This window comes from Limulus polyphemus, unplaced genomic scaffold, assembly GCF_000517525.1.
Source record: "Limulus polyphemus unplaced genomic scaffold, Limulus_polyphemus-2.1.2 Scaffold18, whole genome shotgun sequence".
In the NCBI taxonomy this organism is placed as follows: domain Eukaryota; kingdom Metazoa; phylum Arthropoda; class Merostomata; order Xiphosura; family Limulidae; genus Limulus; species Limulus polyphemus.
The window spans coordinates 799125-824969 of record NW_013665628.1 but is presented as its reverse complement, the minus strand read 5'-3'; the positions used below and the strand labels follow the sequence as shown (position 1 = coordinate 824969).

Genomic DNA, 25845 nt, shown 5'->3' with positions numbered 1-25845 from the left:
TATTCAAACAGTATTACATGCCGAATGTGTGTCTCGTTGTGTGCCATCACTATAAGGGATTAGAGTATATTAAACTTTACACATTATATAGGCTACACTAACGTGACGTTTAACTATTATGCGTGACGTATGATTTTTGAGGGTTGGTTAAAGAAAGTGTTCCAAAACGTGACATAAATTTCTTGACGACCTAATCAATACATTACTGGACCTTAAGTGAAACACTGTTAGACTACATCAGAAATAGCATACTTACAAGAAGTTTGTGTGGCGAACTTCTTGTAGATTCTGGATTACTGCCATCTTCTTCTGAAGCGACTTGATAAGTGAGAAGAAGTCGATGTTTGGAGTCGGAAACACGGAATTATATACGCAATTTTGAGTGTTTTTCTGATTCTTCAAGAAGTTTAGCAGATCTACTTTCAAAAGTAGTTCTTTTAACTCGATTGGTACAAGTGAGATCTTTCAGTTACAAATGGGCTATTCCATCAGACTGTAACCACAATCTACTTTGTTATTGGTCCTTACAGAACTTATTTCTGTCCTTATCAAATATCTTGGGCAAAATTATCCAAGGCAATTAACTTAGGACGTATAGAGACAAAGCATGTAACTCTGGTTTTTCTTCACTAAGAGTATTTCACCCTTGTCTTTCATCGTCATCCTGTTAACTGCTTTATTTGTGGCATTGGTTCATTTCGTCGCGTGTTTTATCTAACTACTGTGGTTTTCTCAACATACCACGTCTGTCTGGTGCGAGAATTAGTAGCTGTGAATACTTGCACCTCTGAAGTCACGACTGGAATGTCCTGGGCTATCTCCTGTGATGGGCTTTAAGCCTGTATCTTCCTTACTTGGTATCGTGACTCACTAGTGTCCATGTTTTTCTTATAACATTTTCGATCTGCTGCTTTCTCCATACTATATGTTATATATATCTTTAAAAAAATGTACTTCTTAGAAGCCATGAACTGTGTATATACTTGGTATTTGTATTCCACAAATACTTCAGGCCTCAGGATTCTTAGGCGGGTAGTTTTTATAAAGTTTGTTTTGAATTTCGTGCAAAGCTACACGAGGGCTATCTGCGCTAGCCGTCCCTAATTTAGCAGTGTAAGACTAGAGGGAAGGCAGCTAGTCATCACCACCCACCGCCAACTCTTGGGCTACTCTTTTACCAACGAATAGTGGGATTGACCGTCACGGCTGAAAGGGCGAGCATGTTTGGTGTGACGGGGATTCGAACCCGCGACCCTAAGATTGCGAGTCGAGTGTCTTAACCACCTGGCCACGCCGGGCCCGTTTTTATAAAGTAAGTAACGTGATAACAAGATAATATATATATATATATATCTAATATTAGTACTGAGTATTTAATGGCACGGTTTTCCAGGTTTTCTGCGTCTCCTTGGAGCTAGTTATTCCATTGTCGACCGTGTTCACTATAATAGATATGATTACGTTCTATTTTCTAACACTGTAATTTCTTTTGTGAAGAACGGCAAGATTAATTTTAGATCATAAATCCTGACAAACTTACCATAGCTACTTCACTGTACATAGACGTGGGCTTTTAGGGCCGTGTTTAATTAAGTAGATAACTGATACAGAAGTATATTATCAGGTAGAAAGCAAAGCATTAAGATAATTTTTTAATCCTAATAATTCACAAATGTTTCGGTTCGGTTTTGTTAAGCACAAAACTACACAACGAGCTACCTGTTCTGTGTTCACCACTGGTAACGATACCCGGTTTTTAGTGACGTAAGCCTATAGACTTATCGCTGAGCCACTGGAGAGGGGGCTCATTGTTGTTGTTGTTTGTTAGGCACAAAGCTACACAAAGGGTCATCTGTGCTCTGCCCACCACAGGTATCGAAACCCGGTTTCTAGCAGTATAAATCCTGATATAATACCGCTGTGCCACTGTGGACAGGGGGCTCATAAATGCTTCAGTTAGTTAATGCTAAAATATGTTTAATATTTAAGTTTGCAATATTTTAGCATCCTTTAACCTCTCCCTCCTACCATGAACACATTTGCTTCTGGAGCCAATGCGTGATAGAACGGTTAATGAGTCTCCAGAACGAGAGAAATAATTATCAAGTACTACTGTACTAGAATGTAATTCTGACGTTTCTGTTTAGCGAAGCATCTCAAAAATGTTGAAATATTATTTTGATTTGTTTGTTGTAATTAAGCACAAACTACACTGTAATGAAACCCGGCTTATAGCATTGTAACTTCGCAGACATCCCGCTGTGCCACTGGGTGGGGGGGGGGGGTATTTCTTCTGGAGCGTGAGAATATCACTGGCCCAATAGAAACCGGGAAGGAAATTAAAAAATTGAAAAAAAGCCGCAAAATCCTCTGATAATTCAACTTATGTATTGATTAGATAAGCGACTATTGGATAACTTGTAAAAAAAACAACAACAAAACCTTAACACAATAAAGTGATATTGCATCATTGTTTAAATGCCCAATTAATGCTACTGTATAGGCTAAGTAAAGGTTACGATATGTTTCTATTCTCGTGTAAAATGTAAACTATAGTACCAGTATGATGCTACAGGTAGGCATAAGCGCAATATCCTTTGTTTTGGGATAGATTACGAGTTTTAATTGCCAGGAATAGATAAATTAAAAAAATTACTATGCTATATCTTAAATCTTTTTGACGAGTTATCTGCTATAACTGGATTACCTGTATATTACAAATTACATCGGCGTTTTTTTTTTATTTCTCAGAAAGTTCGAGTCTTCTGGTCATCCAAAACAAAGATCGATATATATCAGTATAATCTCCAAATCAAGTAAAGTTAATTAATGGAGTCTCATTCATTACCGTCTACCTAATCAAAAGGATGAGAGCTAATAAATCTCAAAATATAAATCTCAACACTGACGACATTTAGGTATTGTGACCGCAGAAGTAAAATGCGCCCCATTTTTTAATATCAAAATTACTTACACTTTACGTAATGTAGTAAGATTTTGTACAAAAAATACACGAACACTGGTCGCTCATTTATAAATTTTAGGTGGGCTCGATACTGATATTTTAACTAAACCAATTTTTGCCCTAACTGTTGTTTGTTGAATTTCACGCAAAGGTAATCTAGAAGCAATTATGGAAGGCATCTAGTCAACATTACACACCGCCAATTCTTAGGATACTCTTTACAAACGAATAGTGGGATCTTCCGTCACATTATACTGCTCCCACGGTTGAAAAGACAGGATGTTCGGCGACGAGTTTCCATCTTGTGACTCGCACATTGCGAATCGAGCCCCTTAACTACCACGCTATCCCAAGACCATCATGATTAAGTAGAATATTAATCAACATACAGATGTAACCATTCATATGTAATATTTCCCAATTTGAAATGGACACATCAGATACCACCTATGATCTTTGGCTTGTCGTGATGTCTGTTTAGTTACTTAATGCAAGCTTAATGTTTCAGATTTTAACCACAGAACGAAAATATTAATAAAATAAAAGCAATAAAACTAGATAAAAAGTTAAATTACTTTAACCATTTTTTTTTCAAACAACTAATATGTAAGGAAAAATATCTAACTCATTTAATAATTCCTGGACCTTTTTATATTTTCAGAAAGTGCTATGGGAATAAAGATTCATGCACAAAGCAGTAAAGATTCGCCGTATGTGAAGGCTGTATACGAGTAAGTCCTTTTCTGTATAAACGCTGCTTTAACAAAGGTATTAGTCAGGGTTGCCAATCTTACAATATTGTTTTTATTGACATGGAGACAAACATTAGTCTTCTTTTTTTTTTTTTTACTTGTAGTGTATTTTTTACTGGCATCAATAAATGATAACGTCATTTGATATTACTGGCTTACGGGCTGTTTTAAAATGTGATTTTATTGTACTGACAGTCCGTACATTTACAGCCAATTGGCAGTCCTCATACTCGGACAACATACCATGAGAAGAACTGTCATACTTCGTCACTATGACCCCATATTGGCAAAATGTAAACCTATTTTTGTGTTAACTACTTTCAAACATGAGTACACACATGATGGAATAGACCCGGACTCCTCTTGCAAAACATCTTCAAATGTAGTAAGATTTTAGGATATGTTCTATAAGTCTCTCAAACGACATCCTAAAATACCTTATAGTGATTCAGTTGGATGCTGGTCGGTGCTGTGGGGCTGGTCAATGCAAGATTCTGGGCGTAATTCGTATTAAACTATTGTTATATACAACATTCGTTATGACATCTTGCATTATCATAGTAAAGGAAGGATGACTCTCACCATAAGATTCCTTGCACATCTACTAATAGTATCTGAAGGATTGTGGCTTGGTATTTATCAGCATTAATCGTAAACCTCAGTCAATGATACTGATGCTATGACTTGATATATTACAGAAAGTATGCAATCAATGTCTCGACCTGAATTTGAATATTAGTTTTTCTTGTTCAAGATTAGCAGATCATCTCAATTTTGAAAGCATGACAAAGCCATTATCCTGTACCCACAAAAGGCCGTACGACTCTATTCAATATCAATATATTCAATATAACCTATGCATTCCTCAGTCCTGATAAAAGAGTTAGCACACAAGATCACAAACAAAAGGTGCAATGAATTTCGAAAGAAAGACCCAAAACTCTAGCGCTTTCGAATAGTTGACTATTCTTCTTCAGGAGAATAAAAGGTGCCAATTAGTGGGTGTAATGTAATATATAAATACTGATATCGACATCACGTAAGCCGGATGAGTTGACCTTTGAAACTAGCCAATCATAACTGAGGACGTTGGTGTCAGGCTTAGTTTGTACAAAAGAATTGGGTACATTACATGAAAGACGTAAGAGCGATGATAATTAAAAAAGATGTTAAAACAGTTTTAATTGGATAGAAAAATAAAATACAAATAAAAATGGGGATTAGAGACAGTGATAATGTAAAGCAATATATAGGAAATAATACCAATATAATGAAACAAAAACATGATTAAAAGTATGGATAATACTAATAGCAAAATAATAGTAATAATAATAATTACAAAGATGTTTTAAGCTGTCTTTATCAGAAAAATTGTCAGTCTTCTGCATGATTATTATAGGTTTGGCAACGCTTGTTATTGCAGGGTTGACTTCCACCGGGTGACAACTTAAAGTTAACTTTAGCTAAACTAAAGCTTGAACTAAATTTAGTTTTTTCTAAAGGAAACAACATGAACTTCAATAAAAGCGGATTTTACTCTAACATTATGTTGAAAGAGGTAAAAGTGTTTTTTCATACTTTCATACTTTTTCATACTATACTGTACGTTTGTACCTTTTAATTTTCTGGTTTATTGTATACAAAAAAAGATATAAGCTGTATCAAATTTGTACTTTGTCGACGATGTACTGCTATTACTATTGAATGACTAAAAAATTTATTTCATGTCACTATAATGAAATGATGTGCGCTTTAACATGACATCATGTGTCATCTCCATTCTGAATCTTCTTTTCAACAAGCAAATATAGCTTAGCTATCCAGATTTCTCTAACAGGTTACCATAGTCATGAATAAAATAAAATAAAAGCTTTTAATGATAAATCTTTGATTAAGTAGGTGTACTTTTAGAAAAACTCAAACAAAAAGAAAATGTAGAGTAATTTGTGTGTAATTTCAAATATATTCCACGATATACAGCGTATCTATGTGATGGATACTTTTAACTCCATCTATTATCGGATAATGTAACTTCTAAACTCGTTATACGGCAATATGTTAAAAACCCGTTTTTTGAGTTTAATCCACACAACATAATAACGAAACTAGCGACTTATGCTAACCTACAGTATATAATGAATTCAACTGGTTCACCAGAATTTAATTCACTTCAAATTTAAAAATTGTACCGTATATCCAGAAGATAACTTTCATTTCTTCTTTGTTTATCTATTTCGTTATTATACTACATTTTTTATTTTAATATTTACATATTTTTCAGGGTTGGTGAAATGTTCATGGCTCGCATGATGAGACCGTGGCTTTGGCCTACGATTTTCTTCTCATTATCTTCATACGGACGCCGTTTTTATAAAAGTTTAACAGATCTTCATAATTTTACTAGATGGGTACGTAAAATTCAAGATTTATTTAATATTAATAGAATAAAAAAAAACAGTTTACTAAATTATCTCCATGATTTTTCAATGATTATATGGAACGAACAAATGATGATTAAAAATGTATTACTGATGAATTTATTGAGTGCCGAGCGAAGTCTCTATTGCTGTTTGTATTTTCTATCATATGGTGCATATTCTAAATGCTCTAAACCAAAAATGGCAGTTGTTTAGCACACTTTTCTCCACCCCCAAAAAATATAATTTATTAATGTTAAAGATAAAGGTGTTAATAAAAATTAGAACAGTTTTATTTCTTTGTTGAATTTTGCGACAACGACAATTCTTGTCTACCCTAATCGAACAGTAAGATTTACCGTGATTCCTTCTTTTATGTATTATAACATTTTCTCAAGCTTCCAAAGCATACGTAGGAGTATTTGACGTAAACTACTAAATAAAAGAAAGAGCTTTGTAAAAAAATACCAGTTATGACTTGTGTTAAACTTAACAGAAAATTGTTGTTTTACAGGTTATTAGTAACCGCAAGGCCAAGATGTTAAACAGCCAAGCAGCCAATGAAAAAGAAGAGAACACTGGTGAAAATGGCGTGGGAAAATCGAAAAGGCGACAGGCATTTTTAGATCTTTTAATTAATCACCACTTAAATGATCCGAGCCTTTCTTTAGAAGATATTCGTGAAGAGGTAGACACATTCATGTTTGAGGTAATAACAATGCAGAACTTCAGTGCCACCTTCCTTTATATTTTCTGTTTGTTTCTTTCTTTATATACTCATAAAGTCGACCCTTCTAAGTACATCAAGCCAAATACATCCTTATTCAACTAGAACTTTCTATCAGTTTAGTTCACCAAATGCTCCAACCGAAATACCTACACATCCATTTAGTTTTCCAATCACTCTATTCACACCAGATGTACTTATCAATCTACCAACTCGTACAACTTGTTTCTCTTGTCAACATACATAATAAAATGCATTTATCGACTTGTCAACTCATTCACCTAGTGCCCGCCATCAACCTGCTCAAACAAATACAGTCACCAACCTGCCAACTCATCCATCTAGTTCCCACCATCAACTTGCTCAAACAAATACAGTCACCAACCTGCCAACGCATCCATCTAGTTCCCGCCATCAACCTGCTCAAACAAATACACTCACCAACCTGCCAACTCATCCATCTAGTTCCCGCCATCAACCTGCTCAAACAAATACACTCACCAACCTGCCAACTCATCCACCTAGTTCCCGCCATCAACTTGCTCAAACAAATACACTCACCAACCTGCCAACTCATCCATCTAGTTCCCGCCATCAACCTGCTCAATCAAATACATTAACCAACTTACTAGCTTATTCAACAAATTTCTTTTATCATTATATAATATATTCACTAATTTGATAAATCATTCAACTAGTTCAACGACTCAGTCAAGCGCATTCACCGATCTGCCTACTCATCCATCTAATTTCTCTCATCAACCCATTCAATCAAATTTGTTAACTAGTCTGATAACTCATTAAATTAGTTTATCTTGTGAGCATATGATGCACTCTTTATCCTAACAACTTATCTATATAATTTATTTTATCAAGTTTTTAAATTTATCTCAATACATTCATCGACTTCTCTACTCACCTATCCAGCTATTTAGTCCAACCAACCCGCTCAACCAAATCATCTAATCAGTTTCTTTCATCAACCTATTCAAGTATTATACACTTATCTAATAATTCAATCAATTTCTCATAAAACTGTTTCAACTAAACACACCCACATATTCACTCACCTGCTCATCTAGTAACTCCTCTCCGATTTACAACTTTATCAGAATTATCGCAATGTTGTTTTCCCTAATAGGGACACGACACAACTGCTATGGGAATAAGTTGGACACTATATCTCATTGGTTTGGATCGTACTATTCAACAGAAGATACAATATGAGATAGACTCAATCTTTGGTGACGATAAGAAAAGACCAGTCACCATCGAGGACATTAAGAAAATGAAGTACTTGGATTGTGCATTGAAAGTACGTATTTGTTTTAAATATGTAGATATGTGATATCGAATATATGATGGTGTCTCATTCGTTATATTCATTCATTATTTTTTATGTCGTCTAGTTTTTGTAGCTGTTATTTTCTAAAAGCATACTAATTTATACTGAAAACCTCCCAGCATCGTGTACTACCAAAAGCAAAAGAAAAATCTACTATCTTTTATATTTTATAAGCCGCTTTGGTAACATTAATTTAAACTATATTTTATCATATATGTAATCATGGGTCGATGGTGTATAATGTTTTTTATTCATATTCAGGAAGGCCTGCGTCTCTTCCCATCAGTTCCTTTCATTGGGAGAATGCTTAAAGAAGACATTGTTGTCAGTAAGTGTTATATCTGAAACTATCTCTTAATCTTGTTTATTACATGTCACTGGTTTAATTTTGGTTTGATTGTTGTTAAGCGCAAAGCTACGCAATGGGCTATATGTGCTCTGCCCATCATGGATATTGAAAAACCCGCGTTTTAGCGTCATAAGCCTGCAGACTTACCGCCGAGCCACTTTGGGGTTATAGGTCACCGAAAGTGGTATCACCATCAGAGGTTTCCGTACTGATAAACATTAGTTGTATTATTTTTTTTTTCGTAAATATTTGTTTGTGACAGTTAGAAGGTTTTTATTGTTTTATTGCTACGAAATTTTGTAACTGCAACTACATCCATCCATTAGCGGGACGAGGAAGAGTCTGCAATGCCTTTGTAAGTTTTACGAAACTCTGAAGTTTCGTCACAATGTAGATATAATATAAAAGCTTTTATGAACGATACATAATTTTTTTTTCTGAAAGTTCCTGAGATATTCTTGTTGGCGTCACACTTTCCTGACATTTAGTTGTATAAGCTCTCTCCATTATAAATTAAAGGAAAGTATATACTGTAAGTAATAATAACAAATGTTCTATTCCCAACGTTTTATTTATTGTGTCTTATTTATATTTGAAGTCCTCCAGTGGATCAGCGGTAAGTTTACGGACTTATAATGCTAAAATCCGGACTTCAATACTGCGTTGTAGAAGAAGTGCAAATAACCCTGGGTCTGGCATGGCCAGGTGGTTAGGGAGCTCGACTCACAATCTGCTGGTCGTGGGTTCAAATCCCCGTCCCATCAAACATACTCGCCCATTCAGCTGTGGGGGCGTTATAAGTGACGGCCAATCTCACTATTTTTTGGTAAAAGAGTAGCCCAAGAGTTGGCGGTGGGTGATGATGACTAGTTGCCTTTCCTCTAATATTTCACTGTTTAATTAGGGACGGTTGGCGTAGATAGCCCTCGTGTAGCTTTGCGCGAAATTCAAACCAAGTGAGCAAGGAAATAACCTATTGCGTAGCTTCGCGCTAAAGCAAAACACTGAATACGTAATACATTCGAGCTTTAGCACCATCTAGTGTCGATTTCGTAAATGAAGCAACAATGTTTGAATGCGTTTCGCTTCAACGGTTTTACTATTATTTTAAATATCTTAAAGAATGTTCGGTGCCAGCGAATATTATATTTTTACTTAGGATTTGTTTTATAAGTTAAAGTTTTTATGTAAAAAGTTAGAGTCTGATTTATGAGGAGGAACATTGTAATTTCGATGTTTCAAAATTATAAGTGTAAGAGAGAATCAACAATGAATTTTAAAACTGTGAATTAAATTTGTGTTTCAGTCATGAGATGATGAATGCATAGACGACGTCGGAAGCAAAATGTCTGCGTCTGGAGGAGCTAAAGTTGGTTTTCAATCAAGCTTATCTGTTTCTTTGTCTTGCTGAGTTCTGACCCAGATTTTAAAAAATATGAGTTTCGGACTTATTGCTTAGTCATTGGGGGGTCAAGCATGTGTGTGTCTCAGAGGCGAACGGAAACTAGAGAAATTCGAGGGGGCGTGCATTTTGAATATGTTTTGCAAGATATAATGAAAACCAGCGTGAAAAGGTACAAACAAATTAAGTTACTAAATCGTAAGCCTGCCGAAATGTATGGGAATCGAAGTGCGTTTTGCCCCTGTATTAAAAATGGGGGACTGGCCTTCATGTTCTAACGCTTATAGATGAATAATAATTTCGACGAGATGATCAAAGATAAAAAACAAATTTAATTTGCTATGATTATAAACAAACTATGATAGAAAAATTATTTTACTTGTCCTAAGACTATAGTATACGTCCTATTACGTATTTTAACATTACATTCGTTACTTAGTTCCATGGAGATTATTTAAGAAGAAGAGTGTATAATACTATTTCAACCACACTATGTCCGTCATATCTACTGCCAAAGGCGCATTTCGCTCAGTAACAATTATTGTGTGATAGATATAGTTTTCTTTTCATAGTCTCACAGTTAAGTTTTTTAAGAACCAGTGTTTAAGAGTATCTAAAATATAAATGTCATTAATTTGTGGCTACCTTTTTTTCTGTTTGAATAATAAAGTTAATTTTCATTTTGTTCAATAGATGGACACACTATACCACAAGGAACCACGTGCTTTATATTTACGTTCATGCTGCACAGAAACCCGGAAGTTTTTCCAAACCCGGAAGTTTTCGACCCGGATCGTTTTCTACCAGAAAATGTAGCAGGGCGTCATCCTTACGCCTACATTCCCTTTTCCGCTGGGCCTAGAAATTGCATTGGTAAGTAGCCTTGGACCTACTTTCTTTTGATAAAATAATTCTTAAATTATAGTGATGAGAGTAATTATTTAAAATACTTAGATTTCTTTCGAGTGTAAAAAAATGTGTTTAATGTTTGAACTCGTATAGAGTGGTGTAAATATCCGTTAGGATAGGTACTAGTTTGAATTTTACAAATCATATATTAGAAATCACTTTTATAATATATCATGTGTAATTTTTTTTCATTATTTATGATCCAATAATAATGCTCCTGGGTGGGACAGCGCTAAAATACGAGGTTCAATTCCCGCGGTAGGCACAGCAGATAGCCAAACGTGGACTTGCTCTAATACAAATAAAGCCAGTGTAAATACGTTGAAATGAATAACATTCTAAATATGGATTTTTGTTTATGATTTCTTACAAAGCAACTTCAGTTGAAATTTTTCAGCTCGTGATATTTGAAAAACGAACAAAGTTATAAGCTACTTGATATGATAAGGTCGTATAGTTCAGTTAGAAACAAACAATTAAAAACAGGTAAGTCAAGGATTAAAATTCTTTTTTTTCTAACAACGAACTTTCAGTTTGATATTAAAGTTGCAGCTTAAACGTTAAAAACTTAAAATCATAGCTATTAACAAAAGCTTTAAGCAACTTCCATGTGATAGTGCAATGAAGTTCAGACTATTATGATTTATTTAAGTTTTGTTATATTATATATACGTATGTAAGTAAATTACTATTGTAAATCATCAGATTTTTTTCAAAACATATTACAGGTCAGAAGTTCGCAATGATGGAGCAGAAAGTTTTAATTGCGAATATTCTTCGAAACTTCAATCTGACGTCACTAGATCCTAGAGACAAGATACATCTTATTGCTGAAATGGTGGTCCGACCGAAACAAGGGTTACGGATGCAAATAACGCCTCGATGTTGAATTTTGCTCCATGACAACAAAAATCTCGTAACATTTCTTTTCCTTGGTGCAATGTATTCAGCTTTCATCTGTTAGACGCACGTGTTTTGGTACAGGCTTGAAGAAATCACCTATAGAAACGTGAGTCTAAAAGGCAGAAGCACGATGGATCATAGATTACAAACTTCACAAATTTCTTATATAAACTCAAATGCGTTTTTGGAGTAATACTGTTGCTATGATATGCACATATGTACATATATGTTTCTATAAAATACATATATTTATATATGTTTCTATAAAATACATATATTTATATATGTTTCTATAAAATACATATATTTATATATGTTATTATAAAATGCATATATATGATCCTATAAAATTCATATATGTGTGATTTTGCAATCCCAGTTTCCTTCTAGTGCCCAGTTTTAGAAATTTCATCCACCTCTTGAGTATGATACCAAAACAGATAAATTATAGGTGTTGTAGGCTAGGCAAAATAATTAGTAAAGAAAACGTATACATGGTGTGTGGAAAGATATCGTGAATGCATTTAGTGTATAAACTGTATCTAGTGAGAGAAAAAAAAAATCCAGTTGGCAGTTTAACATTTAATACACTATCTAGACAGGTTTTAATCTCACCCACGTTGTTCTTTTCTTCTGTCATGTGTAATCAAAGTTCAATTTAAAACAGAATTATTTTTCAGCGAAATATATCTATCTAGCCACAGTAATATAAAGATTGTATGTTGGCAAGTATACAGAGTAATTATGTAGTAGGTATCTCACTTCAGAGTGCTATGGCGTATAAACTATAACGTTTACGGTTATGTAGTCACACAGATAAGACAAGTTACAAATGAGGAATCAAGTATAGCATTTATTGCATTTTGTCCACCGGTTCACTATGAGCTGCGCATATACGTCGTTTACGATACATTGAATACATATATATATATATAATCGAGTATGATATACAGGATATCCAGATAGCCGCATTACCATTACTTTAGGTAGCCACATAACCAGGAAGCTAATGTCATAAATAGCATTCTTAAGGTCAAGTATGGTACGCAGGATAATCAGATAAACACATTATTCTTTGTAACTACGTAACCAAACATTTAAACACTAAAATATGGTATAATAATAAAATCTTTGAAATAACTATATTAATATAACACGTTCTCAGATATAAGGAAACAAAACAAATCGTTAACACCTTGGTTTTTATTCGCAATGAAATAATAACCTGAAGAAAGATTCCACTATTTCTACGTTTGGTGTATATTCTGTTTATAAATAAAGCAGCATTTGGCATTGGTAGTCAACGAAATGGTATGTTCTGTTTTGATATTCTTTTCTTTACTTTACTTATGGGGTTTCCTTGTTTCTAACTAGATTATAGATAAAATAATAGTTTGTAGTTGTTGTTTTTTAATGCTTCTGTTCTTCTTAGGATATATACACATTTACACCTGTAAAAAAGTAATATACACAATCCATTAACGATATATGGCTTTTTTATACAGTAATAATTTCTGATATTTTATTGTGTTAAAACCAATATATGTTATTGTGGCTGATATTACAAATAACGTATGCATGTTATAGTTGATATCTTATCGAGTGCCGAGCTGTAGAACGGAAATTCTAAGATTCTAGCTGCTGAAAATGCACTAATTGATATTTGTATGACTTAGGGATTGCTTTGTTTGAACCTTAGTGTTATTAAGTTAAGTGTAATTTAACATTGGCTGAAGTTGAGAGATAGAGAAAGCAACCGGCCTTTGGTCAGTCTCTAAGGAATTATGGAATTTCAGTGCTCTAATTCATTATACAATTATTAGAGCAAGAAGGTATAGTGGTCGCCTTTTTAAGTTCAGTCGGTATGGAGTCTACAAGACCCCTATGGTTATGAAACGTTATAATCAGATATACAGAAAACAAGTGCAAGGTCAGAAAGAAAGGGACCGGTTCACCATGGGTTTAAGAAAAGAATATAAACGACAGGAGTTCAATGGAAAAAAAACAGACCGGTAGATGTCAAAGAGAGAACAAATAAACTGAGAGAGGCGAAGAAAGAAAGTAATGTTGCCAGTAAGATACAAAACCTGTTTCTAAGTCCCTGTGTTATTGATTAACAGTAATAAACAGAAGCTTATTATGTTTACACTGGTATGAGTCAATTCCTGATAGGAATAAATACAACCTACATAAAGTTGAAAGGAAAGCAAATTGCGAGTATAGCACGATCGTAACAAAGTGCTGTCAGAAGTGGAATTTGTCAATTCGTTAGGAATTAAAATTCAACAATAAAGTAAGAGTTTGAAGCTGGAACTACGTTAACAAAAGCCAAGGAGGAAAGTCAACGAGATGAAACACTGACGTGGGGAGAGTGAGTGACTTTCCTTTCTGTTATTATCTTGCCTGTTTTGGTTTTCACGATGGTGATTTATTTAATAATCACTGGTTATGAAATGTGTGTCATTGTTTAAGAGTAGAGAAGTAACACTAGCTTGGATGAGAATTGGAAATCACTGACAAAAAGTCAGGTGGTAAATAAATGTAAAGAGTTAGGTATATAGTAGAAATTAGAGAAAAAGACTAGGTACGTGAAATTTTCTCCGAGGTGGGAGTAACAATAGATCATTTTTCTAGCTTTGAGTTTAGTGAAAATACGGGAACTGCGAGTGGTGTTCGTGAAGGTTATCGTGGTAATTATTTAGCATTTGCTAATATGTAAACACTTGGAAGTAGAAGCTGAGCAAAAAGTTTAGAGCTACAGTTAGAAAGCGGCAATAGCAATAAAGGTGTATTTCTCTGTGCCTTTAAAAAAATATTACAAGAGCAGAATAATGGCAGCCACAGGATATAGTGAGGAAACTCCTGCTTGCATTACCTGGAAAGGGGTTAGCAGCATGCAATAAGACTGGGAGCACAGACGAACATGTAGTGGAATCAGTTATTTTAGAGACGGATGAGTTAAGTACAGAGGCTTATCGAAGGAAGCTAGAGAGCTAGAGAAATGGCAGATGATATATTTATAGAGAATGGAAAAAAGGCTTTATGAGTTTCTAATTAAACTGATCGGAGGATCCGACTATACTGGAGATACTGACAGGAACGTAGATTTAATGTTGCAAGAGCAAATGTTGACAAAATTACCAACACAGTAATATGGTTAAATGATAGGAAGCCACCAAATGCACGTGACACAGTGACGTTAGCAGAAGAATATGTAGTGACGAGGAAACACAAACACATAAAACTGAATCAGCGATTCCTGAGAAGTGTAAGAAAAACCTTTCCACGGAGTGATTTTGTAATTAAAAAGAGAAATTACAAACCCCTGCTAAAATGTTTTATATGTGACCAAGTTAAGAAGTTAGCTAAATTTTGTAGGTACAATAAGAAAACTTCAGAAAGAATAAAATTTCAAACAAATATTTAGAAGTGATGATAAATGGGCCAGTTCTAAATGTGTTGATAGATAATGGTTGTTCGAAGACTCTGGTGAGAAACGAGTTAGTAAAAGATAATTAACTCAAAGGTAATACATTAGCGCTAATTGGGTTTAGCTCCACTGCAGAAATGGCTTTGTATATTGTACCAATAGCTAAAGTCACACTAAAATGTTGAGATTTTGAAGGTAAAATAGTCATACGGATATCCCACATCCATTTTTGGCTTGATAATGAAGTAAAATCTGTTTGGGTTGGAAAATACACTAGTAGCAGTGGTAACACAAAGTAGCTAAAACGAAAGAGAGGATCAGTAAAAAAATACTACTAATAGGGTATGTTTGGAGATATAGAGACTTATGTAAAGATCTGTTTAACATGTCAGCTATCTGGTAAGAGGGGTATGAAAGTAAAAAGCCCAATGGTAACTTTAACTTACCAGGTATTAGTGATGGCTTTATTTCAGTTAGTTTCGATATTATTGGACAACTTATAGTAACAGAGTCCATTAGTTTCGATATTATCGGACAAGTTACAGTAACAGAGTACATTAGTTTCGATATTATTGGACAACTTACAGTAACAGAGTCCATTAGTTTCGATATTATTGGACCACTTACAGTAACAGAGTCCATTAGATTCGATATTATCGGACAACTTACAGTAACAGAGTCCTGATAGATCTTTACAACCTACAATTATGATTCTCAATTGGTGTAAATTCAACAAAAACCGCTCAAATTTCATAAGTTGTTGAGCACGCCTACGCACAAAAAAAGTCACGTGAGCTATTGGTTCAACATTTTTACTACAGCTCTATCTAAGAGTAAAACCGTTTTTAATCATTCGTCATTCGGGTTAAAGACGGCTGATTTAGCAACAAAGCTATAAGGAGAAAGGACATACAGATACATAATCATTGATTAGGCAAAGCACACTAGATTAGCAGTTTCTAGCTCAAGTTTTCAAAAGAATCATACAGGTGGACAGTTATTATTGATTATTCAATGCCAACTTTTCAGCACAGATTTACTAAATGTTATGAAATTATCCTAATTGGAGAGCGTTTAGGGTCACGTGATATTAGCTTAAGCATTTAGCATAAATAATGATGATTGATACGGCTGTACCGATTGCATGGTGGTGATGACAAGAAACTGTTAATCTAAATTCCATGACGTTACTATAAAAAAAATATATTAACACTGCTGTAGAGTAGAGAAACTACCATCATATATTTTAAGGGATCTGGTTGATTTTGTAAAGTAAAGGTCTCTTCCGAATAATAGGGTTACGATCCTGAAGCCAATGTTGGTTACTATCGAGTGTCACTTTCTTATTTGGTGTGGTTTGTTGGTGAGTGTTGACAATAGTCATGATATCTAATCAAAAACCCCTTAGGTGTGAAAAAAAAAAAAAGATGTGGCCAAAAAAGGATTCAGCATGCGACTTAAAGAAATGAAGTCAAAATTGGCGGCTAAACTGGTAGCTACACTTATAGCATTGATAAGAATTTTACAGCAAATATTCACTCATTAGTCGTACCTTTTTTTCACATATAAGGTGTTTTTTATTAGATATGTGTCAACAGTAGTACTAATTTCTACGGATGCAGAGAAATTAGCGCAAGAGCTGATAGTGATACTCTCACTGGTCAGGTTTTCTGAAAAATTCTTATCAGATTTAGGTAACAATTTTCAATCGAAAACAATTCAAGAATTATGGAAGGCGACAGGAATAAAAATGGAACATACTAGGGATGTGTGAGAGAGCATATGGGGTAATTAGGTCATGCTAAGAGTAATGGTACACATCAACAAGTTCCCAAGCTACAACAGGATTTTCACCTTTTGAGTTACAATATGGTGGAAATGTTAAGGGTCCATTAGACATATTAGAAATAAGTTGATTCAAAGACAAAGCCGAGTCACGAAATATGTTAGCATATGTGACTAGCTTGAAGCAAAGGTTAACAAAGGAGCAGATGGTAATGGCTAAAGCTACTTAGAAGAATAAGGATAAACAGAAGCCTCAGCATGATAAAGAATGATAAGAAAGGAGAACTTAAGATGAATAACTTAGTTGTGGTACTGGACCCAGTACCTGAAAATAGTTTAACAGCAAGGTGGATAAGTCCTTTCCTATAATTAAGCATGTCGGTCAAAGTGACATAGTTGTGGTACTGGACCCTAATACCTGAAAATAGTTTAACAGCAAGGTGGATAAGTCCTTTCCCTATAATTAAGCATGTCGGTCAAAGTGACATAGTTGTGGTACTGGACCTAATACCTGAAAATAGTTTAACAGCAAGGTGGATAAGTCCTTTCCCTATAATTAAGCATGTCGGTCAAAGTGACATATGAGATATATATATGGAGATGGAGAGGTGGTGGGATGAACGTAACCCATGGTACATACACTAGAGTCGCACCTGAAACCAGTGTGGTGACCTGTTTAGAAGCTAGCAGTAAGAAGAGTGAACCGAAAACTATATCCTTATGAGCAGAAAGGCATGTTAATAGCTTTGAAGGCCTAACTGATTTTGTGTGAAGTATTTTATATGTATATTTAAAAAAGAAAATATTTTAGAATTAAAAAATTATAAAAACATTTATCTAACTATAGCAAAAATAGAGAAAAATCCTGAGATGTATATATCATCACACTTGGACTTTGGAAGCAGACAGGAAGTAGGTGCAGAAGAAGAATCAATAGAGTAAGGGGTACACCATCTGTCAAATACTCTCTTATTTCTTAGAGTTAAATTATTTTTGCTCAACGAAATGGAACAAAATGAATATCTTGTTATAAGATGATTTTCGAGATATTAAGTCCCAAGCCTCAATTATCCCTCACTATATATGATCAATAGTGGGCATATAAGCTGCTGAAAAAAGTGAATTTAATATGTACCATATAATACAAAGATCACTGGAATATATATATATGTGTATGTATGTATATTCCTTAAGCTGCCTAACATCTAGCAACCGGTTTCATTCGTTTAAAATGGTAATAGTGTACCACATAATAAATCAGGGAAAGTAGCGTCACAAACTGCATAACTCTGAATTATGATCATATTAAAATGATTTATAAGTTTTAAGAATTTGGATCAGCAGGCCCGATTTGTGAATCAAGAGATTCATGGTTCGTAATCTATTGCCGCAAAAATGCGCTCTGCACTTTGAGACCCTTGATGCGCTACAAGACTGACGGTCAAATTCCACTATTCGATATCTGAAAAGAATAGCCAAAGAGTTGGCGGAAGGTGCTGTTGACCAGTTACCTTTCCTCTATTATATCAGTTAAAAATTACATATGGCTATGCGCAGATAACCCTTGCGTAGCTTCGCACAAACTTTTGATATAAATTAACGAACAAATATCCATTGAGTTTGAGTTTTTGAGTTTGAGTTTTTGTAGTATTTTTTAGAAATAATTACCCCAAATTACATGCACTGGTATATATTTAAAAACTATGACATAACATTCTTGTATAGGTTGAGAGGCAGAAAACTGGTTGGAAACATATAATGATAACTGCAACTGTAAACTGATTGTTCTTATTTATTTAATACAAAGCTCTGCAATAGGTTATCTGCACTATGTTCACAGCGAGGGATAGAACCCCGGATTTAAGTATTTTAACTCCATAAACTACCGCTGACTCACCGTGTGATATTTGTAAATTGAAAATGAAAAATTAGCTCCTCTTATTAAATATGTTTAATTGTACAAAGGCATTAGTTGAATGGTATACAATAGTGTACTTTAACGTATAAATATGTATAAAGAAAGAAAACATTCATAGGACGATCTTATCAAATTTAATTATCGTAAATTATTACAAGTGTGAATCTCACATTATCACCATGACATAAATCAAATTTCTGTTTCATGTACAAAAACGAAATACACCAAAATACCTTTTCCTTCAAGGATACCAATTCTATACTCCAATTTTCAACGATGTACACGTGTGTTCCATTGTTTGAATTATTAGAGGTTCGACGAGACAAAATAAGGAAAGGTGGAAACTGGATGTTCCAAAAAATTCTAGAAATCCAAGGAACTTGCTTTTGTCAATTAGCTATTCCTTGGTTTCCAGAAATCGGAGCTATATTTACTCTTTCCTAAATATCCAACTTTCCAAAATAAAATAAAAACTATTTTTATAGCTTTTCTTGAATATCGAGGTTTATATACAATTAATGAACAACGTGAAAGAAAAGTTTGTACAGGTAAAATTTGTTTGTTATGATAATGGTTCAGTTTCTGCCTGTGCTGGATAACTGTTAAACCTACTACGTGTTTGCCCAATGTAATTTATTACTCATGTCTTTACGGTGAAACATTGTTGCCTTAGTAACAGTTATTAAAAGTGTTCACGTATCTAAAGTGTATCGAAAATTTTTACAGTCACGTTTTGTGTGACGTTAAATGACGAGAGTGGCTAGTAGTTAGTGCGCTCAGCCTGTGAATCAAAGGGTTCGTGGTTAGTGTCTCGCTATTGAATAAACAGCGCCTGCAATTTGTGACCGTGGATGCATTGTAAGATAACAGTCAGATATGGTTAGGTAAGAGTAGCTGAAGAGTTGACATTTACTATCACACTTTTTTGTTCCTTTTTTTAAAAAAAAATCATTCGCCCTGCTACAAACTGCACTGAAATATGAAAAACCAAATGCATAGTACCAGTTTTAAAAATTCATAGGTGTAACGTCTGTAGGTTTTATCCCTATGTTACATGTTGAGTCACCATTAAGTTTGCTCCCTTACATCACTATAATCTATAGGATTGATTTCCCGTGGTGCACACGACACAAACAGCCCATGGGAAGAATTGCGCTAAAAACAAGCCAAAAAATCAAGTGCATGTTATTTGTGCTACTCATTTTTACTTTTGTGATGAACTAACCACGAAATAATAAATGCAAAAATGACTGGTGAAATATATTTTATAAACATTAAGTGGCGCTTAAATAATGCTTTATGTAAATAATGAAAATAAAAAATAATTTTAGAGAAAAGATGTTCTTGAAATGTGAGTGCTTATTCATGCTATAAAATTTGTATTAAAAAATTTTTTTTTACTTAATACAAAAATATAAAAACAGATTTTATGTTTTGTTTAGTGACGATCATTTATTAGTGTACAATTGTATTTCTTTGCTTATTTACAATTTTCGCGGAATGTTACATAGCCTTCTCTTCGAGCTGACAGATTAGAGGATATGCAGCTAGGCAACAGTACCTACTTAGTAGTGCTATTGGAATTAAATCGTTCTAACCAGATAAAGCTTTCGAGAATATTACAATCGTAATATGATATACTGATAAGTGATCAGTTGGTGTATAGTAAATTTATAACGTTATTGGAAACTTATAGCGTCAGGCAAATGTTACTAAATATTAGCTATAAGATATACATACCCCTTCGTGTTGAACTTTTCAGTCTCTCATATTTCTGATTTTTCTAATTAAGGATATAAAGACTAAATTAAAAACAGCAAGCTGCCACTAAAAATGATTTAAACCTTATGCCTTACATATGCTAGTTGTTGGTATAAAAATATTCATACGTTTTGTTGCTCTCCTTTTATTTTACATATGCGTATATTGTGTTTTTGTGCATAAAAGAATAGGACATCTTTGACATACATATTATTTAAGGTCTTACTAAACGTCTCGTATGATGTCAAACATAATTAATGACTAGAAACCGGGTTTTGATACCCGTTTTGGGCAGAGCATAGATAGCCCATTGTGTAGCGTTGTGCTTAATTTCAAACAAACAAACGTATCTAATGTCGTAGTATTTATATGAATATCATTTTTCCTGCAAATTTCTTTTGATTTTGTTCGTTTTATTATACAGGAACACTGGCATCAACCAGATGGTATCTCGCTTCTAAACAGTACTGTGGCTTATGGAACTCTATCCTCTTCATCCGAGCAGAACGAAAATTATCAAAATTTAGATTTTCTATTTCTAATCTAAATACTTTTCCACTCTCTTTTCAACCAAGTTAATCCTAGTGATGAATTAGATGGACAAATTGGATTATGACTAGTTATGGAAATTGTCAGGATAATGTAGGCCCTTAAATCCTCGATTTTTTAATTTTTTTAAATACATATTTCAATGAAGAATACTGTTCTATGTATGTAAAGTCAAAACCGTATTTTAAACACACCTTTTATTATTCTGGCAAAGAAATAATAATACGTAAATATGCGTACGATCGTCTCAAGATTCGTTTTTAGTTAATGCAGGCACCGTTTTTTTAGTTACTTTTAGCATGTGCTAAACCTACTTTACGTTCACTTAACGTACGTTAAATGCTTGTCTACTTTTCAGATAAACACATGTATCATTTGTTTTAGTTTATGAAATTCTGAAGAACACTTTTTTTTTTTCAAAACTGCTCTAAGTAACCAAAACAAAACAGAAACTGCCATCTGGACGTAGATATTATAAGCACACTTACACATGGCGAACAGACCAGTAAGAAAACAGATTAAACAGCTCGTTTAAAAAAATAATAATGGATATTAAAGTTTGAAAGCACATTTGGAAATTACTAGAGAAGAAAGCAAAACACAAAATTTACATTCTGCAAATCAAAATGATCACATCACTTTTTATACGCATGCTGTAATTAAACGACTGCTGAAGGAAGTCATTCAGCAAATAAAATCCTTGAGGCAGTGCACCATTAAGAAGAAATTAAGAAAACCTGTCTCTTATTAAATTTGTTAGACGATTTCATAAAATGTATGTTTTTTCTTGAAATAATTCTCGAGTCACTAAAGGCTTGTATATCTACGAAACGACTACGCCTTTTTTAATCGATCAATATAAATTGAGGGACGAACCTGAATTTCTCTATATCTAAATATACACATATAATAAATATGAAGCTTGATATGTGCTTAAAAAAATTAAATTGACTAAGCCCATTGTGTAGCTTTGTGCTTAACTACTAACAAACAAACAAACAATGTTGTAAAGTTTACAATATTGACGCGAAAGCGATTGATTGGCACTTTTTATTGTCATCAAAAGTCGTTTCTTTCATAGGGTCCAAAAATGCCTTTCGTCAGGGTCTATCAAAAGGTTGTACGTCTATTAATAAGAAAACAAAATGTTACTGCCTAAACATATTTTAAGTAACGCGGATAACTTACTGTTCTTGATATTTTGAAATTTTAAATTTAGGTTATTGTCTTTTTTTCTTCTTCCGTCTTAATTGAGTTGTTGTCGTTTTTTTAATTGCTCAACTTAAAAATCATCAACATGAAATATTACTCTAAGCAAGTGTGGTAAGGGAATCGACAATTGCACTAGGACTGAAGAGGCTAAATAAGACTGTTTCATCAACAGAAACTTACACCTGGCATTTAAAAATTTGTGCTCTGCCCACCACGGAATAATTTGTTACTTGTACTGCTTGAAGAATATATTACATTAGGAATATATATATATATATTTCATAGACCTTGTATTATGATATAAATTTTTCATGCAGCTTCTTTGGGCTATTTCTATTCCCACTAATCGCTATACACAGTCGGTTACAGTTAAAGTTTGGGACACAATGTATTGAAGATTAGCTTAGATGAATTATTTTTCCATTTTGTTTCATTTCTTTGATCTAAGACGCAGATCTAATAACCAGAAATCTACATTTTTTGCACATATCTCTTATTATGTATGTTTCAAGATTTTTGTTTTAAAACTTACATTAGACAGATATTAGAATACTTTTTAATTTTTTGATAGTTTCATAAAACCATATGCATAAAATTCACACAAAACAACAAACAATCTACTACTCTAAGCCTCTGTAGCAAATAAAGTAAATGAATAAATAATTGAAATGTAAAATAAGAACATTATTGTTGATTTTAAGGTACAAACTACTGGTCCCTCGGTTTTGAAACAGGGTGGTTATGATTTTAAATTCACGAACAGTTAGAATAAAGATAAAATTTAAGCGTTTCATATCAACATAAGTTCTTCTTAAGAGACCAAAGCACCCCAGTGGCACAGCAGTATGTCTGCGGACTTACAACGCTAGAAACCGGGTTTCGATATCCGTGGTGGGGAGAACACAGATAGCCGATTGTGTAGCTTTGTGCATAACTACAAACAAACAAAAGAGTTCCAAAGCTGGAACGTTTAAACACTGGATGAAAGTCACCTTTATATCTATGAATTCCATTTTGACTGAAATCTATTTAAAATTACACAAAAGATTTTGTATATTATATTATTTTGAATAGGATATGCACCAAAAATCATGCTCTTCATGCGCGTATAATCTAATATGAATTTACACACTCTAAACATCTTATTCGCAGTAATATATTAACTGTATATTTAACGTAAAGGTAATTCAAAGTCCATTACCACCATTCCATGGCCAGTGATAATCGCCTAACAATCGATTGCTACTAAGTAGGTATGTTTATTTCTTTGGTGAATTTCGAACAAAGCAACTCGAAACCCTTCTGCACTAGCCGTTCCTAATTTAGACATATAGTTAACACCACCCACCGCCAACTCCTGGGCTACTCTTTTACCAACGAATAGTGTGATTCACGGTCACATTATATCGCCCACACGGCTGAAAAAGCGAGCACGTCCTGTGATGGAACTCCAACCCAAGACTCGCAGATCGCGAACCGAGTGCCCTAACCACCAGGCCATGTTAAGCCAAACTAAATAGGGAAGAGGACAGCTCTACGCATTAATCTTCATTGAATTTCACCATTCCTCTTCTCAATATAATTTTAAAATAATCTATAACTACTTTTCAATTACTATGGGTGTTCTAAAGACTGATGTGGATATAAATAGATTATGTTTAGTGCGTGATAACATAAAAACTTTACTAATTTAAGCAATAATCTTGTTGTAACGCTCAACATTAATGATGCTTTATTCTATACACCAACAAAATATAAAACGTTCAGGAACTTTTCAGTTAAATAAGATGTAAAACATTCAAAGGACGAGTGATGGTAAGACAATTTAAAACCAAAAGCTACCCCAGAAGAAATAAGTTGATAAATAGACAGGCAGACAAAAGTACAGAGTGGTGGATAGTACAGAGACAAAATTTTGTTAAGACTTAAACCGATATAATCAGTGAAATATTAAATTCTCTCTTACATTACTTTACATTACATATCACTTTAGAATATATATCTTTAGTCATTTAAATTTTTTTATGAGTAAACGTAAAGAAGAATGTATAATAGTATGAATATTGCACTACACTTGCTATATCCAGTGCCGAAGAGGCTTTTTGCCTAATACCAGAACTCATCTGGCCGACCGGGATACTACAGACATATCAGTAGTTGAGACATTATTTATATTTTCACACTGCATGAACAGCAACTGTTATGGTGTGAACTAGATTCAGTTGGTGAAATGTAATTTTTTATCAATTCTATATAAGTCATTTACTAAGTAGAATTAAAAGTAAAGATTGATAACACAATATTATTTATCTAATTTAACACTAATCATTTATTAGTATTATTTATTTTCACCTGACTTAACTTTATCTATCATTCAAAAGAGTTGACGAACCAGCTAATTAGTCGTCTTAGATATAAACGCACATTTTTTTTTCTATATTTTCGTGTAGGTGTTTTGCGTAGTGTATGATATTCTTGTTAACAACCAAACTGCAAAAGGTCTAAATATGTACTAATCCTTTTATCCAAGCAGAGTTCTATACGCCAAATGCTAGAAACTTATACCACTTGGGCCCTGTGTCTGTACTACCCTCCTGGGGAGAGGCGAACCCATCATAAAGGGGTGGGTCAGAGATTCGTAAAAATGAATATGAATTAGAAATAGTCTACATCTTCTGCATTTTGTCTTTGTCTATGCGTACGTTTTAGAAAAGCTTTTCAAATCCTGCAACTAGTTAAAGTTTTTTAAAGAAAAAACAACAAGTGAGCTAGTGGGTGAATAAAGATGTTGTTAATTTGTGTTTGTTTCTTTGCATAGGTGCCCGTGCTCGATACTTTTGATAATCGAAAAATAACATTTTTTATACTATACGTATATAAAATGACCCGTGAACGGAGTAATAAAAAAAGCACACAACAAGTTAGAAAAATTGCAATTAACGTTTATTCAACGGAACAATATTGGATTTAAAGTCACTATAACACTACAGAATTTGTTTATAAGATGATCCGTGAACATCTTCCTTGATGCGTGGAGTAATAAAAAGCACCCAACAAATTAGAAAAATAACAACGAACGTTTGTTTAAAGAAACAATATTGGATTTAAAGTCACTATAACACTACAGAATTCTTTTGTAGAACATTAGAATTACTCTAGATGTGCCCGTCTGAGTGGCTTATAACGCTAAAAATCGGATTTTGATTTCGCTGTGGACAGAGCACAGATAGCCCATTGTGTAACTTTGCGCTTAACAACAAACGAACAAAAACTTTAAATTCGCAATATACACACTAGCTAACTGCAGCATTTATAGAATAAGCAGCAATTAAATTAACGAAACTAATGTAATATAATCACAAGAATAAAATAAACAACAATTAAATTAATGAAACTAATGTAATATGATCACAAGATTAGA

General features: G+C 33.7%; 1 protein-coding gene across 1 annotated transcript in view; it reads left to right on the top strand.

Annotated features, from left to right (window-relative positions):
• Window positions 1-11990, top strand: part of LOC106457644 (cytochrome P450 4c3-like) — an 86322-nt gene extending 74332 nt beyond the window's left edge. The window contains exons 16-22 of the mRNA XM_022383771.1: window positions 3627-3696; window positions 5999-6125; window positions 6649-6843; window positions 8003-8176; window positions 8468-8534; window positions 10651-10830; window positions 11595-11990. Of these exons, the coding sequence (XP_022239479.1) occupies window positions 3627-3696; window positions 5999-6125; window positions 6649-6843; window positions 8003-8176; window positions 8468-8534; window positions 10651-10830; window positions 11595-11755 (974 nt within the window). The 3' untranslated portion in view covers window positions 11756-11990. The remainder of the gene's footprint in view (window positions 1-3626; window positions 3697-5998; window positions 6126-6648; window positions 6844-8002; window positions 8177-8467; window positions 8535-10650; window positions 10831-11594) is intronic.
• The last annotated feature ends 13855 nt before the right edge of the window (window positions 11991-25845 follow it).